Raw genomic sequence first — 15,855 nt, 5'->3', positions numbered from 1 at the left:
ATTCAATAAATGCTTGTTGATTGATTTTTTAAATTTTCTCCTTTCTTTACTAAGTGACAAACTTGTTATCTTTGTAGTGACTAAGATGGGCAGAATATTTGGGACCATGAGAAAGAGCCTAAGATACTTGTGGAAATGTGTGTGTGTGTGTGTGTGTGTCTGTGTGTGGCACTACCCAGACACAACCCTTATCTCAGATTGATTTGCATTTACTTTACATCCATTTACATACTAGTAATTTAATGGCAAAATACACAAGGGCCATGGTGAGGAGGGTTGAGATGTTTCCTTCTCCGTTCCTCCCCAAGGGCACTTGCTGAAAATGTTCATCAATACAACTCCATTGCCCCACCTGTATATATCAATTCAGTCTCCTAAAAATGGGCTCCCCACCCCACTGATCCTAGGGGCCTTGTGGCAGCCAGAAAAATGCAGAATGATGGGAAGAGTCTGGTCTAATTCTTTGCACTGCAAGGATGAGCAGGGCCGTCATGGTGCCAGTCACACTAGAAGCAGGATTCTGGGAAAGAGAAGGAGAGAGAAACATGGACTGAGACAGTTCATTCCCTCAGGAGAGGACAAGCAAGCTGAGGCAGATCCCACAAAAGCAATAATTCCCAGCTACCTTCCCACATTTTATGAGGTTTGCATCCCAGAGTCCTCTGTTTAAACTCCTTTAGCTGAGCCTGTTAAAGGGCAAGGTTATCCTCTCACCCATGACAATGACTCCTACTTCTGATAAGGCCAATTCTCTTGACTTGAAATGCCCTTCTTGTATTGCTCCACTAAACATGAAGCCTTCCCTCACTAACCCCATCAATTGGACGTAGCCCCAAAGAGTGCCATCTCACAAAATGCTATCACTCTCTAGGGGTGATAGCTGGCTTTATAATAGTCAGCAGCCAAAGTGGCAGAGTTCTTTCTACATTATCACATTGGATCCCCAAAACAACCCCCTAAGATAGATACTTTTATTATCCCCATTTAAAGATGAGGAAACTAAGCCACACCAAGGTGAAGAATCTTGCCCAAAGTCATACAACTAATAAGTATCTGAGAAAGGATTTGAATTCAAATCTTTACAGATTTCCAGCCTAGCATTCTATCCAGTTGGTTCCCTATGTACATATCTCATAGAAACAGAGAATTTTAAACCTTGAAGGGAATCTAGAAATCATCTAATTTGGGGGTTTCCTAATCTGGGATCTGCAAACTTGTTTTTTTTTTAAATATTTGGATAACTATATTTTAACTTAATATAAGATGAGACATGCTATAAAAGATCACAATGGAATCAATTATACAATAATCAATTATTCAATCAATAATAATGAATATTAATAAGTAATAATACAATGTAGCACATTATAATTATATATTATGATATTATATGATATAATACAATATATTTATTTTAACTCTGTTTCATTTTGTGCATTAAAAAACATTATTCTGAGAAGGGGCCTATGACACAAAAAGAATAAGAACCTCTAATCTAGTTGTTTTTCAGTCATGCCTGACTTTTCAAGACCTTATTTGGGGTTTTCTTGGCAAAGATATTGAAGTGGTTTGCCATTTCCTTCTCCAGCTCATTTGACAACTGAGGCAAATAGGGTTGTGGCTTGCCAAAGATTACACTAATAGTAGATATCCAAGGCTGGATTTGAACTCAGGAAGAGGAGTCTTTCTAACTCCAGGCCTGGAACTCTATGCACTGTGCTACCTAGATGTCCAGCATAATATGTTTACTTTTAATTCTACTTATTTCATTTTGTGCACTTAAAAATTATTATGAGAACAGATCTAACACACACACACACAGAATCTCTGATCTAGTACAAGCCTCTTATTTAATAAGTGAAGTGAAGGGTTCCACCTATGATCCTATAATCAGAAAAGATACTACTAGATATTCTGAACCCTCCCCATTAGATTGAAAGATCCCTGAGGAATTTCCCCCATCATATCAAGAGCTCCATAAAGGCAGAGGCTGCCTTTCTTCCTTCCTCTGGATTCTTTGATATTCCCACCCCGACCAAGTTCACTAGAGAGATAGATACACCTGGGGTGCTCAGTCAGTGTTGTTTGTTCAGTGACTATCTGCCATAGAAGGAAGCCACTCTTACCTGTAACAATAAGGGTAGCTTGGCTGACTGCCTGGCCCAGCCCATTCTCAGCCACAGCCTTGTATTTGCCACTATCCTTGAGGGTGACACTGGGGATGACCAAGGAGCAGACGCCTAGGACATCTGTACTATATACATTGGGATTGCCTTCAAGGCTCTGATCATCCTTGAACCAGGTGACTCTAGGTCTAGGCTCTCCCTTGACAGCACAGCTCATACAGCATTCACAGCCTTGGGGCAGCAGATGGGTCCGGAGATTGACCAGGAAATATGGTTTCTGGGTCAAGTTTGGCTTCTTGAAGTTTGGCATCTTCACCATGAACTTTTCTGCAATGATAACCCAGAACAGGAGGTTAAACTCAGGAAGGAAAGACGGTGGTGAAAGGGAAGGTGCAATGGTGGGGAACAGTAGGATCACAGGGACTTAAAGGTTTTCTAGTCCAGTCCAAACCACACCCCCACAATGCTTGGTTCAGCCCATCTGAATTTACTTCTTTGTCTTTCCCCTCTGGAGTCTGAGAGCATAGAGTTAGAATTAGAAGGAGCCTTAGAAGTCATCTAATCCCATCCCCTCATCTTGTAGATAAAGACATAGATCTGGAGAGGTGATAGGACCATGATGGCAAGCCAAAAATGGCATGCAGAGCCCTCTCTGTGGGCACATGAACCATTGCCCAGAGTTCATTACTAGAAAGGCAGAGGGACTCAGAGGAGCTGCTCTCTTCCCCCTCCCCACCATACTGAGGACATTTTTTCACTTCACTTGCCCCTCTGCCCAGCAGCCCAATGAGAGTGATTCATCCCCCAAAGTGGGGGCAGGGTATGGCACTTGGTCTCTGTGGAGAGAAGGTCTCTAAAAGATTCACCATCCAATTTGGAACTATGCCCAAAGGACTTTAAAAGACTGTCTGCCTTTTGATCCAGTCATACCACTGCTGAGTTTATACCCTAAAGACATAATAAGGAAAAAGACTTGTACAAAAATATTTATAGCTGCACTCTCTGTGCTAGCAAAAAATTGGAAAATGAGGGGATGCCCTTTGATTAGAGAATGGCTGAACAAATTGTGGTATCTGTTGGTGATGTGATATTGTGCTAAAAGGAATAATGAATTGGAGGAATTCTATGTGACCTGGAACAACCTCCAGGAATTGATGCAGAGTGAAAGGAGCAGAACCAGGAGAACTTTGTACACATAGACTGATACACTGTGGCACAATTGAATGTAACGGACTTCTGTACTAGCAGCAATGCAGTGACCCAGGACAATTCTGAGGTGTTAACAGGTAAAATTATGGTCAGACTAAATTATTTAAGAGTAGGGTCACCAGGAATTGATTACTCAATTCCAAATGAAAGAGGAAAGATAATTCTATCTTCACAGAGGGACTTATGAGAAAGAACATTATTCACATGCAGAATAGAACTATGGGAGTAGAAACACAGAAAAAAAAACTGCCTGATCACATGGTTTGATGGGGATACGATTGGGGATGTAGACCCTAAATGATCACCCTAGTGCAAATATTAATAATATGGAAATAGGACTTGATCAATTGCACATGTAAAACCCACCCAGTGGAACTGCTGCTCATTGACTAAGGGAGGGGAATGAGAGGAGGGGAGGAAAAGAACATGAATCATGTAACCATGGAAAAAATATTCTACATCAATTAATTAAATAATTAATTAAATAAAAATTTTCAAATACAAATAAAATAAAATAAAATAATAAAAGATTTGCCATCACTGTGATAGTATATAATATCTCACTCTGGTTACTCAGGTAATAATTAGCCCAGCTCAGATTTGACCAAGGTCTTCTGATTCCATTATTTCTACTGCACCATATTGCCCGTGTAGTGTCACATTGTGAATTCACCACCATACTCATGCTGGTGTAGTAAATAACCATATTTATTAGACTATAAAGACACTTTTTCCCAGAGAAAAATGAACCCAAATTTGTCTCATCTCCAGATCCATCCTCTGTTTTAGCTTTGATTCATTAATGACAACGATTGTATTTCTCTCATATACTCTCACTCAGATATAAAGGATCATGTATATTAGATAGAGACCACTCAAGAGTGGATGGGTAGACAGTAAAGAAGTACATAATTTGGTGGGTGAGGGGAAAAAGAAGATGAGTGCATAGTGAAGTGGGGAAAGGAATGAGGTGATTGGGGGAAAAGTGGTTAAGTAAGATAAAATGAGGAGTAGCGAGGTGATACAGTGGATAAAGTGCCTGGCACCAAATTCAAAATCTAGCCTCAGTCACTTCTTAGCTATATGATCCTGGGCAAGTCACTTAACTCTGTTTGCTTCAGTTTCCTCATTTGAAAAATGAGAAGGAGAAAGAAAGGACAAACCACTCAGGGACCTTTTCTAAGAAAACTTCAAATGGAGTCACAAAGAATGAGATAAACTCAAATGACTGAATGACAACAGCATAGGAGGAGAAGTGATTAACAACTGCAGGCTGCCACCTAGACTTAGACTCCATCTCTTCTCTTTCCCTCCCTTCTCCTGTGGACATTCTTCCAAGCTCCCACAACTCTTGTGTCTAATGCAGTGTCCAGGGATCCAAGAGCCCAGGTTTTGTCCCTGCTTTAATACTAACTTAATGTATAACATTGTATGAATTCGCTTCTTCCTCAATTTCCACTTTTTTAAAATGAGTGAAGCTAAATGGTCTCTGAGGCCCCTTCCAGCTCTGGTGTCCCATGTTTCCAAGTTACAAGAACAATAGGCAAGACCTCCTGGAGCCCAAGTCCTCCCATTTATATCTGAAAGCCCTTCGCTCTGTGTCTTCTTTTCTCAAGAGCAACTCTATAGGGAGGGACACTCCAGGTCCAGGGAAAGACTCTCTCACCTCGTTGAAGGGGGATACTCCAGGGTTCCATGGTGTCAGAGGGCTCACTGGCCCCCAGCTCATTCTTGGCCACAACTCGGAAGTAATACTGATGGCCGGGGAGGATGCCCACAAGAGTGAAGCGATTGGTGTGGATCCGGTCCCCTGCCTCCCGCCAGGTGACATGGGCTGAAGAACGTGTTAGCACGGTGTAATAGAGTGGACCGCCTTGACCATCATCTGGAGATGGCTCCCACACAGCCGTCACTGTCCCAGGAACGTTCTCCTCTAGCCGGATGGGCCCCGGGGCAGCAGGAGATGCTGTGAGAGTGGATCCAGAGAGAATCAGTTCTGGTTATTTACTTTGTGAAGCACATTTGAAATCTTAGATCACTTTTTCTTTGATGATAAGCCTGCTTCTCAGAGAAGGAATATGAGGCCAGAAAATAAAGGTATAATTTAATATCAGCTAAGACCTGGTGATTACCAACCCAGCTCAGTATGTGATGCTCCTGGATGGGAGAAGGGGAGAGGGAGGAAGTCATCAATTATCCCACAGGGTATAGCTAAAATTTTCAGGCTACTGAAAAACATTTTTTTATTTGCATGAATTTAAAAATATAAATGGACTAGTGACAGCTAGGTGCCTTAGTGGATTGGGAGCCAGGACAGGAATAATGGGAGATCCTGGGTTCAAATCTACCCCTGATGCTTACAAGATATGTGATCCTTGGCAAATCATTTAACCCCCATTGCCTAGCCCTCACCATTTTGCCTTCGAACTAATACAAAGTATTGATTCTAAGATGGAATGTAAGGGTTTAAATAATAATAATAAAATAAATGGGTTAGAGGCAGGTAGGTGGTTCACTGTATAGAGAGCCAGGCCTGAAGATGGGGGGGGGGTCCTGAGCTCAAATTTAGCCACAGTTATTTCCTAGCTGTGTAGCCCTGAGCAAGTCACTTCACCCCCATTGCCTAGCCCTTACCACTCTTCTGCCTTGGAAACAACCAATACTCAGTTTAGATTCTAAGACAAAAGGTAAGGCTTTTAAAAATAAGTAAATGAATGGGCTTCTTTTTAGGAGCAGTAGGCCTGCCCTCTAGAATGCATTTCCATTCTCTTTCTTCAAAGTCAGCTCAAATGATTATCTTCTAGATGAAGTTTTTCCCTTGTTCCGTACACCCGAAAGTATTCTTGACCTCCTCAAATTTTCTTCCTTCTAACTCTCTCCTTTCTCCATCACATTGTACCTAGTATTATATTAACTTACTTCCTTTACCACCACATCCCCATACAACATCCCCCAAAATCAGAGGGCAGAAATTGTTTTGTCTTCTATATGCCTGGCATATGGCAGGCACTAATAAGTGTCTCTTATCTATTGATTACTTCCCTCTTAATTAGATAATAGCATTATATCAGTGTGCTGGCTATGTTTCTATGCCAAAGTTCTGGTCTCACTCCTAAACTCCATAAAAAGCAAGGACCACATCTCTGTAACTCATTCAGTCACGTTGCCACCTATTGCTACCCACTTTACAAATGATTTTTATGTCAATTATAGAAATCTATACAGTCATCTGACCACTTGTCCAAAGATAATAAATGAGGTCATGTGAGAGAAACTGAATAACTATTCTTAATCTTCATTCTTCTTGATCATTCTACAGTCTTGAAGACTGGTGATCATCCCCCTTTCCTTGCTGCTTTCTTCTCTCTAGGTTTTCAGGATTCCATTCTCTCCTGCTTCTTCTCTTACCTATCTGTCCACTCCTTAGTCCCATTTGCTAGGTGCTCATCCAAGTCATGCCCACTAACCATAGGTGACCCAGAAGGCTCTATCCTGGACCTTTTTCTCCCATTCCATTGCTTCATTTGGAGATCTTATCAGTTCCCATGGATTTAAATACTAGCCCTAATCTCTGTTACTTTCCAGTCTCAAAACTCTAACTGCCTACAGTGTTGGTAAAGATTTGGCACTCATGCAGAGCCAGCAATTGGAGAGTTACACCATTCCCCCTCTTCCCAGGGCCTCAGGACATTTTTTGCATGCCGGTCCCTCCATTTACCCAGCCACCCAAAGCAAGCACTTCTTTCCTTAGCTCTCTCCAATAATGCTGGAGCTCACAGACACCTTGAATTTGCCCTTTGGGCACTCAAACTTGGAAAAGGTTTGCCAACACTGGCCTATCAGATCACTTGAACTAGATATCCAATAGACATCTTAAACTCCACATATTCAACACTGAATTCATTATCATTTTCCCTGTATGTCTTTCCCAATTCCAAACTTCCCTATTACTGTCAAGAACACCACCATCTGCTCAGTCCCCCTAACTTCCTATCATCTTTGTCTCTTCACTTCCTCTCACTCCCTGCCATATCTAAATTAGGCCAAGGTCTGTTGAGTTCCCCTTTGCAACATCTATCAAATATTCACCCTTCTGTCCTTGGATACTGTCCCCACCTTGGTTCAGGCCTTCAGTCCCTCATGCCTAGACTACTGCAAGAGCTTGTTGACTCATTTGTCTGCCACAAGTCTCCCCCTACTCTAATTCATTCTCTATTATCAGCCACCAAAGTGATTTTCCTAAAGCTCAGTTATGAATAACCACCTCACCCCTACAAATTAATAATCTTCAATGGCTCCCTATCAAGTCCAGAATCAAGTACAAAACCCTCAGTTAAGGGTTCAAAGATCTTTATAGTAGTCCCCCAACTTTCTAGTCTTCTTACAGCCTATGCCCCACCTTTCATATACACATACAATAGGCTATTAATAAATCCTTACTGACTGACAGTTCATCAGGAAGCTCCTAGGGCTGAGGAATAGGGGGGCCTAATTCCCAACCCTTCTTTCCTTCCTCCTATCTCCATCTCTCATGTTCGAGAAGCTGGTAGGGAGAACATCTCTCATTGCCCAAGAGGTATAGAGGGGGCCACTCACAGGCTAGAATCTCTGTTTCTCTGTGATGAGCGAGTAAGTATGTTACCGGGCCCCACAGTCTGAGTCAACACTGCTGGCAGTGTATAAAAGGAGAACAACTTGCTTTACCTGACACTCGAATGAGGAAGCTGTAGGTCACCTCTTTCCTCTGTAGGTTCCTCAACATCACAGTGTAGAGGCCACCATCTGAGAGGCTGGCCGCAGGAATTAGAAGTTGAGTGAGGCCATCTCTGATGGTAGTGACTGTCCTTTTGGGTAGGGGCAGCCCATCCTTCAGCCAGATCACCTCCGGCATGGGGGAAGCCTGTGGACAATCCCCAAAAATCCACTCCTCAGATTAATGCCTCAGCTTGACTCTGACTGGCTCCCCTCAAGAACTTCTCCTCTGTTCCTTTCCCATCACTGTGCCAGGCTATGCCCACTGTGCCTTCTAGAGACACTTCTGGCTCCCCATGTGATCTTGAGCACATGGTCACAATCCCTTTAGGAACTGTGGAGTACCATTCATTGAAGAGGCAAATAGAAGCACATTGAAGCTAGCTTTAAAAGCATCCAGGATAGGAGCAGCTAGGTGGCTCAGTTGATAGAGAGTCAAGCCTGGAGACAGGTCCTGGATTCAAATCTTGTCTCAGACACTTCCTAGCTGTGTTACTCTAGGCTAGTCACTCAACCCACAATGCCTAGCCCTTATCACTCATCTGCCTTGGAACCCATATTTAGTATCAATTCTAAGACAGAAGATAAGAGTTATTTTTTAAGTATCCAGGATAGAAGGGAAGGATAAATCTTTCTAGAGAACTAATCATCTTTCCACTCATCCATAACTTTATTCCTAAACATACACACACACACACACACACACACACACACACACACACACACATACACACACACATCCTTGCAGACTAAAGCCTACCTCATGAGTCAGAGCTTTAGATTTTCTCTTGTCATCCCATCATTATACAGCCTGGAAAAGTTGCATGCATTTATCAACAACAAGGTACAAATCTCTCCCCAGAGACATAAAGGCAGAGTAACTACTCTCCATCTATTCTCCTCATCCCATCATTTCCCAACTCACAAAACCAGAGACTCATTTTTGTTGTTGGATTGGTTGTTTTCAGTTGCATCTGACTCTTCATGGCCCCATTAGGGGTTTTCTTGGCAAAGATGTTGGAGTAGTTTGCCATTTCCTTTTCTAGAACATTTGGATTCATCTCTATACTCTCTGATGCATCTACCAACTCTTAGAACTTATATTGTCAACTCTCTATTATCCACATGAATGGAAGTGACCAGTATCATGGAAAATCTAAAAACATATTCTCTTTGACACTAGATTGCATACATATGCTTTTTGGAAACAGAATTGGTTGAGGCTGATAGTGAAATGAACCTGTCATCCCTGAATCATTTTATTTAGCATTATATAAGCTTCTGGGGGCAGCTAGGGGGCACAGTGCTAGGCCTGAAGTCAGGAAGACTCATCTTCATGAATTCAAATCTGGTCTCAGACACTCACTAGCTATGTGATCCTGGGCAAGTCACTTAACACCGTTTACCTCCATTCCCTCATCTGCAAAATGAGCTAGAGAAAAGAAGTTATTCATGAGTTGTCTTCCCCATTAAAATATATGATTCTTGAGGGAAGGGACTGTACTTTTTTTGGTATTCCCAGCATTTATTTAGCACACAGTAGGTGCATTGCCTAACTAACATCTAGTCTTTGTTTTACATATAAAGAAACTGAGGCCCATAGAGGCAAATGTTTTCTGAGGTCCCTTCTAGTTCTAGATTTATGATCCCATTATCCTACCAAAAGTATGTATCAGAGCCAGAATTAGAACCAGCTCCTCTGATTTGGAATTCAATGCCATTTTCACTCTACAATGCTGAGCTGGAAGGGACTTTCCCTCCTGGTCCAACCCCCTTGTCTTACAAAGGGAAAGATGGACTCAGGGATGGGAAACATACTACCCAAGTCTCCCTAGTTAGTTAGTATCAGAGTAAGGTCTAAATTAGTCACAAATCAAATTATGTAGCACTTTCAAGTTTACAAAGGGTTCTCAATCATAATACTTCTATAAAGCAGATGCTCTAAATATGATTATCTCCATTTTATAGAGGAGGGTAACCAGGCTCAGGTTAAGTAATTTGCTCATGATTACAGCCAGTAAGTGTCAAAGTCAGAATTTGAACCCAGGCCTCCTTAGCTCCAAGTCCAGTGGTCTTTTGTATTGTATCACAATAACCCAGATCACCTTTCTATACCAAATTCTTTACATCTCAACAAATTTTCTTGCCCTCCTAGTGAGGGTCAGGAAAGAAGCTTGAAAAATCCAAGTTCTCCCTGATAGAGTCCTAACTCTCTGGTCCCCACTCTGATCTCCTTTACATAAGAGGACTCACCTCAAAGGAAACAGGAACTCGGACAGTGTCCCCAGACTTGACAGTTACACAGTTCGTGGTGGTGATATCCATGAGGAATTTAGGACAAACTAGAAAGCAGACAGCACTCATCATCTCTCCTTCCCACTCACCAGCCCCACACCCTCAACCTCTGCTTTGGGTTAAGGGGAAACAAGTCTAAAGAGCAAGTGAACAGCTGCCCACATGACTGTTCCTAAATAGGAGCAGATCCAACCATTTTCTTCAGGCTCAGTCAATTCAGTCACAAATATAAATACCAATAAGCCAACTGATAATAATAATAACAATCCCAGGGCTGAGAGTTTGGGGGCTAAAAGATGAGGATTAGGGTAAAAAGGTATAGCGACTAGGAAAAAAATACTAGGAGAAGGAGGAAACGGAGAATGACTAAAAGAGGGAACAGGCTGAAAGAGGAATGTGAAGGCAGAGGGGATAGAGAAACAGTTGTTTAATTCCTCCAGCAGATTGGTATTCGTGGATATAGGGAGCAGTAGTGTCTCTCTCCCTGGGTTATGGCTTCCCCTTGTAGACATCAGACCCACTAGACCTGTGAGATGGAGCTAAGATCCGAGAGGGAAAGGAATTCTGAGGCCTGGTAGAGCCCCCTCAAATCAGAAGCTCCTGAGTTTGAGTTGGGAGAAGGGAGAGCCCCTTATAGATAGTTTCCTGATATCAGCATGAAAGCTCTATTTGCTTTGCCAAAAATATCAAGGTTCTGGGGTTCAGAAAAATATGCTTCTCTAATCCAACCCCCTCGTTGTACAGTTGAGGAAACTGAGGCCCAGGGAGATGAGATGATTCATCCAAAGTCAACCGTGTATGGGAAATGGTATGCAGATTAATTAGTATTAAGGAAGGCAGGTATAACAAATGCCAGGGAATATAGGCAGAGATGCTCTTTGAGCAACAAGTGGGTGGGGGTTGGAAAATGGAAGAATTAGGAGAACTGACACTCACCAGATACAGGCATGGCTTGGATACAAGTGTCCAAAGTGGTGGGCTGACTCTGGCCCCCATCATTCACAGCTGTTACCCTCAGGAAGTAGAACTCCTGTGGCCGTAGCCCCTTGGCAGTATAAGTGGTGCCACCCACAGTCCCCGTGTGGCACCGGCTCCACTGGAGACTATCTGAGCTCCTCAGTTCCACCACATAGCCCTGGACTTGATCTCCACGCTGGGGATCTGGCCTGGACCAGCTCAATGTGATGCTGGCGTGGGCTATGTCAGTTACTTGGAGATCCCGAACAGGGCCAGGGGGTCCTGGGAGAATACAATGGGAATATCAGCTTCTAGGAATGGAAATAGCATCATCCTCTCTCAGAGGAAAGCACTGGACTTATTTTTATAAATTACTAGGAATTTAAGCTTTCCCATGGGAGTCCTTCTCCCCCATCCTCCTGTTGGTTGTTCTATGAACTTTAGAACTGAATGCCTTGAACAACCACCCTTGTCCATTCTATAATTTGCTTCATTATTATTTAAGGTAACCTCCTCCAGGAATCCTTCAAACTCACCCCACCCTTTCTTCCTACGTATATAGGAATGATATCTTTTTTGCCTGCGTATTCATTTTCATATTTTGGGGATGTCCGAAGGGGTGATTTCATTCAGGTGGGGGAACTCCCAGTGTGGAAGCTCCCTCCGCGCATGCGAGCAGTGCATCTGTAAAATTGCAGCCTTATTGTAGCACCTGTGCCCCTGGGCACTATGACCTGCCAATGCCAAAATGCAGCAGCAGCAATATCTGAACCGAGACCATGATTCCTAGGTTAACCCTCTAACAATGCTACTCTGTTTCGTGCCTTTCACACAGTAGCATTTATGAAAGAGTTGCTGAATTGAGTGTCAGAAACTCTCTCTCCCCCATTCTACACTCTCTCCTAGTGTCAGGTTTAGACCATACCCTCAAAATAATAATAATAATAATAATAATAATAATAATAATAATAATAATGTAGAACCTCCTTCTTTGGGCATTGTTTCCCCATTTAATTCATTCCCTCATTCTCATTCATTTAGATATTTCCTGAGAGACAAATGAGGCAAAGTAACTACCCTGCAGCTACTTAAAATCCAGCATGTTTACCAACAACTCCGCTACAGTTGTTTCTCACTGGTGGGTGAGTTCACCATCTTCCTCTGCACCCTTGCCAGATTCGTAAAGTTTCTCTCTTATAGTGACAGGCCATTTTCAAGGCTGGGAAAGGTGCCCAACTGAATGGGCTGCATTGGGGGGCTGTCCTGCCTAGAGGCTGGAGGGGATGAATAGGAATGGGGACCTTCTGGTCTTAGGGGTCTATAGAAGACCCTTCATGCTCCATCTATATGCCAAATCCCAAGGAACGTGGCGCTCCCAACATATGGACATCCTGTCTTTTCCTGAACATCGATTTCCCTGTATTACCTGATCAGTGACTTCTAGTTTCCTCCCATTGCTCCCAGAGGTGCTTTCCCAAGGCTGACATCTCCACTTACTCATGGGGTCTCGAGCAAAAACAGCATCTGATGAGGATCCGGGCTCCCCAGGACCCGAGGCTCCCACAGCTGTCACACGGAACTCATATTGACAGCCCCGCAGCACGTCTGATACTGTCCATTTCTTCTCTGTGAATATTCCCATACTCTGGTTAGTCCCAGGGATCTAGCAGCCAATCTGAGCCTCCCAGTCGGAGGCTATCCTACTATGTCCCTACTCATTCATTATGATTGGCTAAGGCCATGACAAGACCCTCACGATGACTGGAGTCCTTTGGGCCTCAGACATCATGGCAGAGTGGTCTGTAACCCAAACAAGGCCTCCTCTGGGTTGGGATCATTGAGTTCAATCTCTTCATTTTTTAAATTTTTAAATTTTTTCTATTATATGACTACTTAAGGTATTTTGGATATATAATAAAGTATAGCTATATAATTAAAAATGTATGCAATAAAATATGCATCATGTATATAAAAATTATAGATTTCCCTTTACGTCATGACTTTCCCCACTGTGGTTTTCATATATCACAGGTCAGCATAAGAAATTAAATGAGAATTTGTTGGGGAGGGTTTTGTGGAAGCTGCAGAAGACACAGAAAGGTTTAGAAATTCAGAAGCACATAAAATTGAAGCACCAAATTCTGATCAAGAGGCAGCTAGAGAGTCTCCTGAAATTCTGAAGAAATTGATTGACAAGAAAGACTACAAACCAGAATAGATATTCAATGCTGATGAGCCTGCCTTATATTGGAAAAAATGCCCAAGGACAAATATCACTTAAGAAGAGAAGTGAGTCCCAGATTTTAAAGCCACAAGGGACAGGGTAGATACTGTGGTAAAGCATGTATACAGGGGCAAATGGGTAGCTCAGTGGATTGAGAGCCAGGCCTAGAGACGGGAGGTCCTGGGTTCAAATCTGACCTCAAACTTTCCTAGCTGTGTGACTCTGAGCAAGTCATTTAACCTCCATTGCCTAGCCCTTACCACTCTTCTGCCTTGGAACCGATACACAGTATTAATTCTAAGATGGAAGGTAAATGCTTTTTTTTTAAAGCATGTAAATACGCATATTTATAATTATGTAAACTATGAATTATATAAACATATAATTATGTATACATTGAAAATAAAGTATATTTCTACATATGTAGAAACACATGTAGAAAGCAAAACATATATAATAAAGTATTTTGTCTCAAGCTCTTTGTATGTTCTTTCTATTATATCACTGTAAGGATAGTAGAGGAAGCAGAATTCCCTCTATTTTTTTTAAACCCTTAACTTCTGTGTATTGGCTCATAGGTGGAAGAGTGGTAAGGGTGGGCAATGGGGGTCAAGTGACTTGCCCAGGGTCACACAGCTGGGAAGTGTCTAAGGCCAGCTTTAAACCTAGGACCTCCCATCTCTAGGCCTGACTCTCAATCTGAGCTACCCAGCTGCCCCCCTCTCTATTTTTTTGAATGGAGAAATTGAAATTCAAAAAAAGGTTAGTGATTTACTCAAGGTCACGCAGAAAGTTAGTGATAGGGCTGAGATTAAAACCATGTTGTCAGAAGAAAAAAACATTTTTATTTGAAAAAGGCAAAAACAATAATAGAAATAGAAAAAATTTAAACATAAAAAAAGAAAGAAAGAAAGGACCATGTTGTCCTGATCATTAATCATGCTATGGAGTCTGATGCTTTCAATTTGAATCTTAAATCCTTCTCCCACCTAGCTCTATGAGGTTGAGCCAGTCACTTTCTTTTTCTGGGCTTGTTTCCTCCTCTGTAAAATGGGCAGGTTAGAGTGGATGATCTCTAAGATCCATTTTCATTCTAAATATCATAGAATCTTTCTGTTAAATCATGATGACCCAAGCGGAAAGCAACAAACAGTAGAACTGAGAAAGTGGGAGGGTAAGGAATGCAATTTTGCTGAATCCTTCTGAATTGTACCAGCTGGTTCTGGATTCCAGACCCAGAACTGAATACAGGAATGAAAAGAAAGTTGTTGGCAACTTGGTTGGGGCCAGGGACCTGACTCCCTAATGCCCTGGTCTAGCGGTCTCCCATTCTTCACTGGCTGCCCCTGCCACCCTCCCCCTGCATTCCATTATTCCCTGCTCACCAGAAATAGGCTGGTCATTGACAGCTGTCCAGGTATTGCTTCCTTTCTTTCTCTTCTCGATCAGGTAGCCCAGGAGGTGAGCACTCCCTGGGCCCTGGGGTGCTGTCCATGTCAGAGTGATACCCTGACTGGTAGCAGCAACAATGGTTGGAGGTGGAGGGGGTCTAGGACAAGCTATGAGAAAAGCCAAGAATTAGTTATCGAGGGGCAAAGAAAAAGTACATCAGGGGTCAGATTCCTCTGAAAGATATACAGAGAACACACATTGCTTGTTTTCTGGGATAGAGAGGAAATCACAGGCGCCTGGGCTGCTAGACACTGTGCCCAGTGTCCTGCCCTTCAGAATATATGAGTCCAGCCTGTTCTGGGGAGATCACGCTGCCCTGAATAGAGCCCATTGGGCTCCCTAATACCTTCCCCCCCTCCCAAATCCTTATCTTCCATCTTCGAATCAACATTATGCATTGGTTCCAAGGCAGAAGAAAGGTAAAGGCTAGACAAATAGAATTAAGTGACTTGCCCAGGGTCACAGAAATAGGAAATGTCCGAGGCCACATTTGAACTCAGGACTTCCCACCTCCAGGCCTGGCTCTCAATCCACTGAGCTACCTAGCTGCCCCCTCCCCAACACTTTTAATCTCCAACAAGTTTTCTTGACCTCCACTGAACAAAATCCCTAGGCAAGTGGAGACCTGATGGAAGCTGGAGTCTGGTATTTCCCAAATTGGACCACTGGGGCACTACCAGTGAAGGCAACCCGCTCAGAGTCTTCCTCACCTCCCAGAGCCAAGGTCAGGAGAAGGAGCAAGGAATCACCTCCAGCCTCTCCCACATGAGATTTCATTAGCATAGAACACACCTGGCAAGCTCACTCCTACCATTGCAGTCTAGCCACTATTTTGTAACT

The 15,855-nt window shown here is 42.8% G+C and overlaps 1 protein-coding gene across 1 annotated transcript in view; it reads right to left on the bottom strand.

The window, feature by feature from the left end:
- Positions 1 to 297: 297 nt before the first annotated feature.
- The window catches only part of IGFN1 (immunoglobulin like and fibronectin type III domain containing 1), a 43,907-nt gene continuing 28,349 nt past the window's right edge, over positions 298 to 15,855 (bottom strand). The window contains exons 15-22 of the mRNA XM_044674919.1: positions 14,949 to 15,122; positions 12,837 to 12,965; positions 11,319 to 11,621; positions 10,341 to 10,429; positions 8,040 to 8,235; positions 5,002 to 5,301; positions 2,127 to 2,453; positions 298 to 520 (exon numbers count right to left, since the gene is read on the bottom strand). Of these exons, the coding sequence (XP_044530854.1) occupies positions 507 to 520; positions 2,127 to 2,453; positions 5,002 to 5,301; positions 8,040 to 8,235; positions 10,341 to 10,429; positions 11,319 to 11,621; positions 12,837 to 12,965; positions 14,949 to 15,122 (1,532 nt within the window). The 3' untranslated portion in view covers positions 298 to 506. The remainder of the gene's footprint in view (positions 521 to 2,126; positions 2,454 to 5,001; positions 5,302 to 8,039; positions 8,236 to 10,340; positions 10,430 to 11,318; positions 11,622 to 12,836; positions 12,966 to 14,948; positions 15,123 to 15,855) is intronic.

This window comes from Gracilinanus agilis, chromosome 4 (assembly GCF_016433145.1).
Source record: "Gracilinanus agilis isolate LMUSP501 chromosome 4, AgileGrace, whole genome shotgun sequence".
Lineage (NCBI taxonomy): Eukaryota > Metazoa > Chordata > Mammalia > Didelphimorphia > Didelphidae > Gracilinanus > Gracilinanus agilis.
The sequence above is the reverse complement of the archived record's forward strand: the minus strand, read 5'-3'. Positions and strand labels throughout refer to the sequence as shown.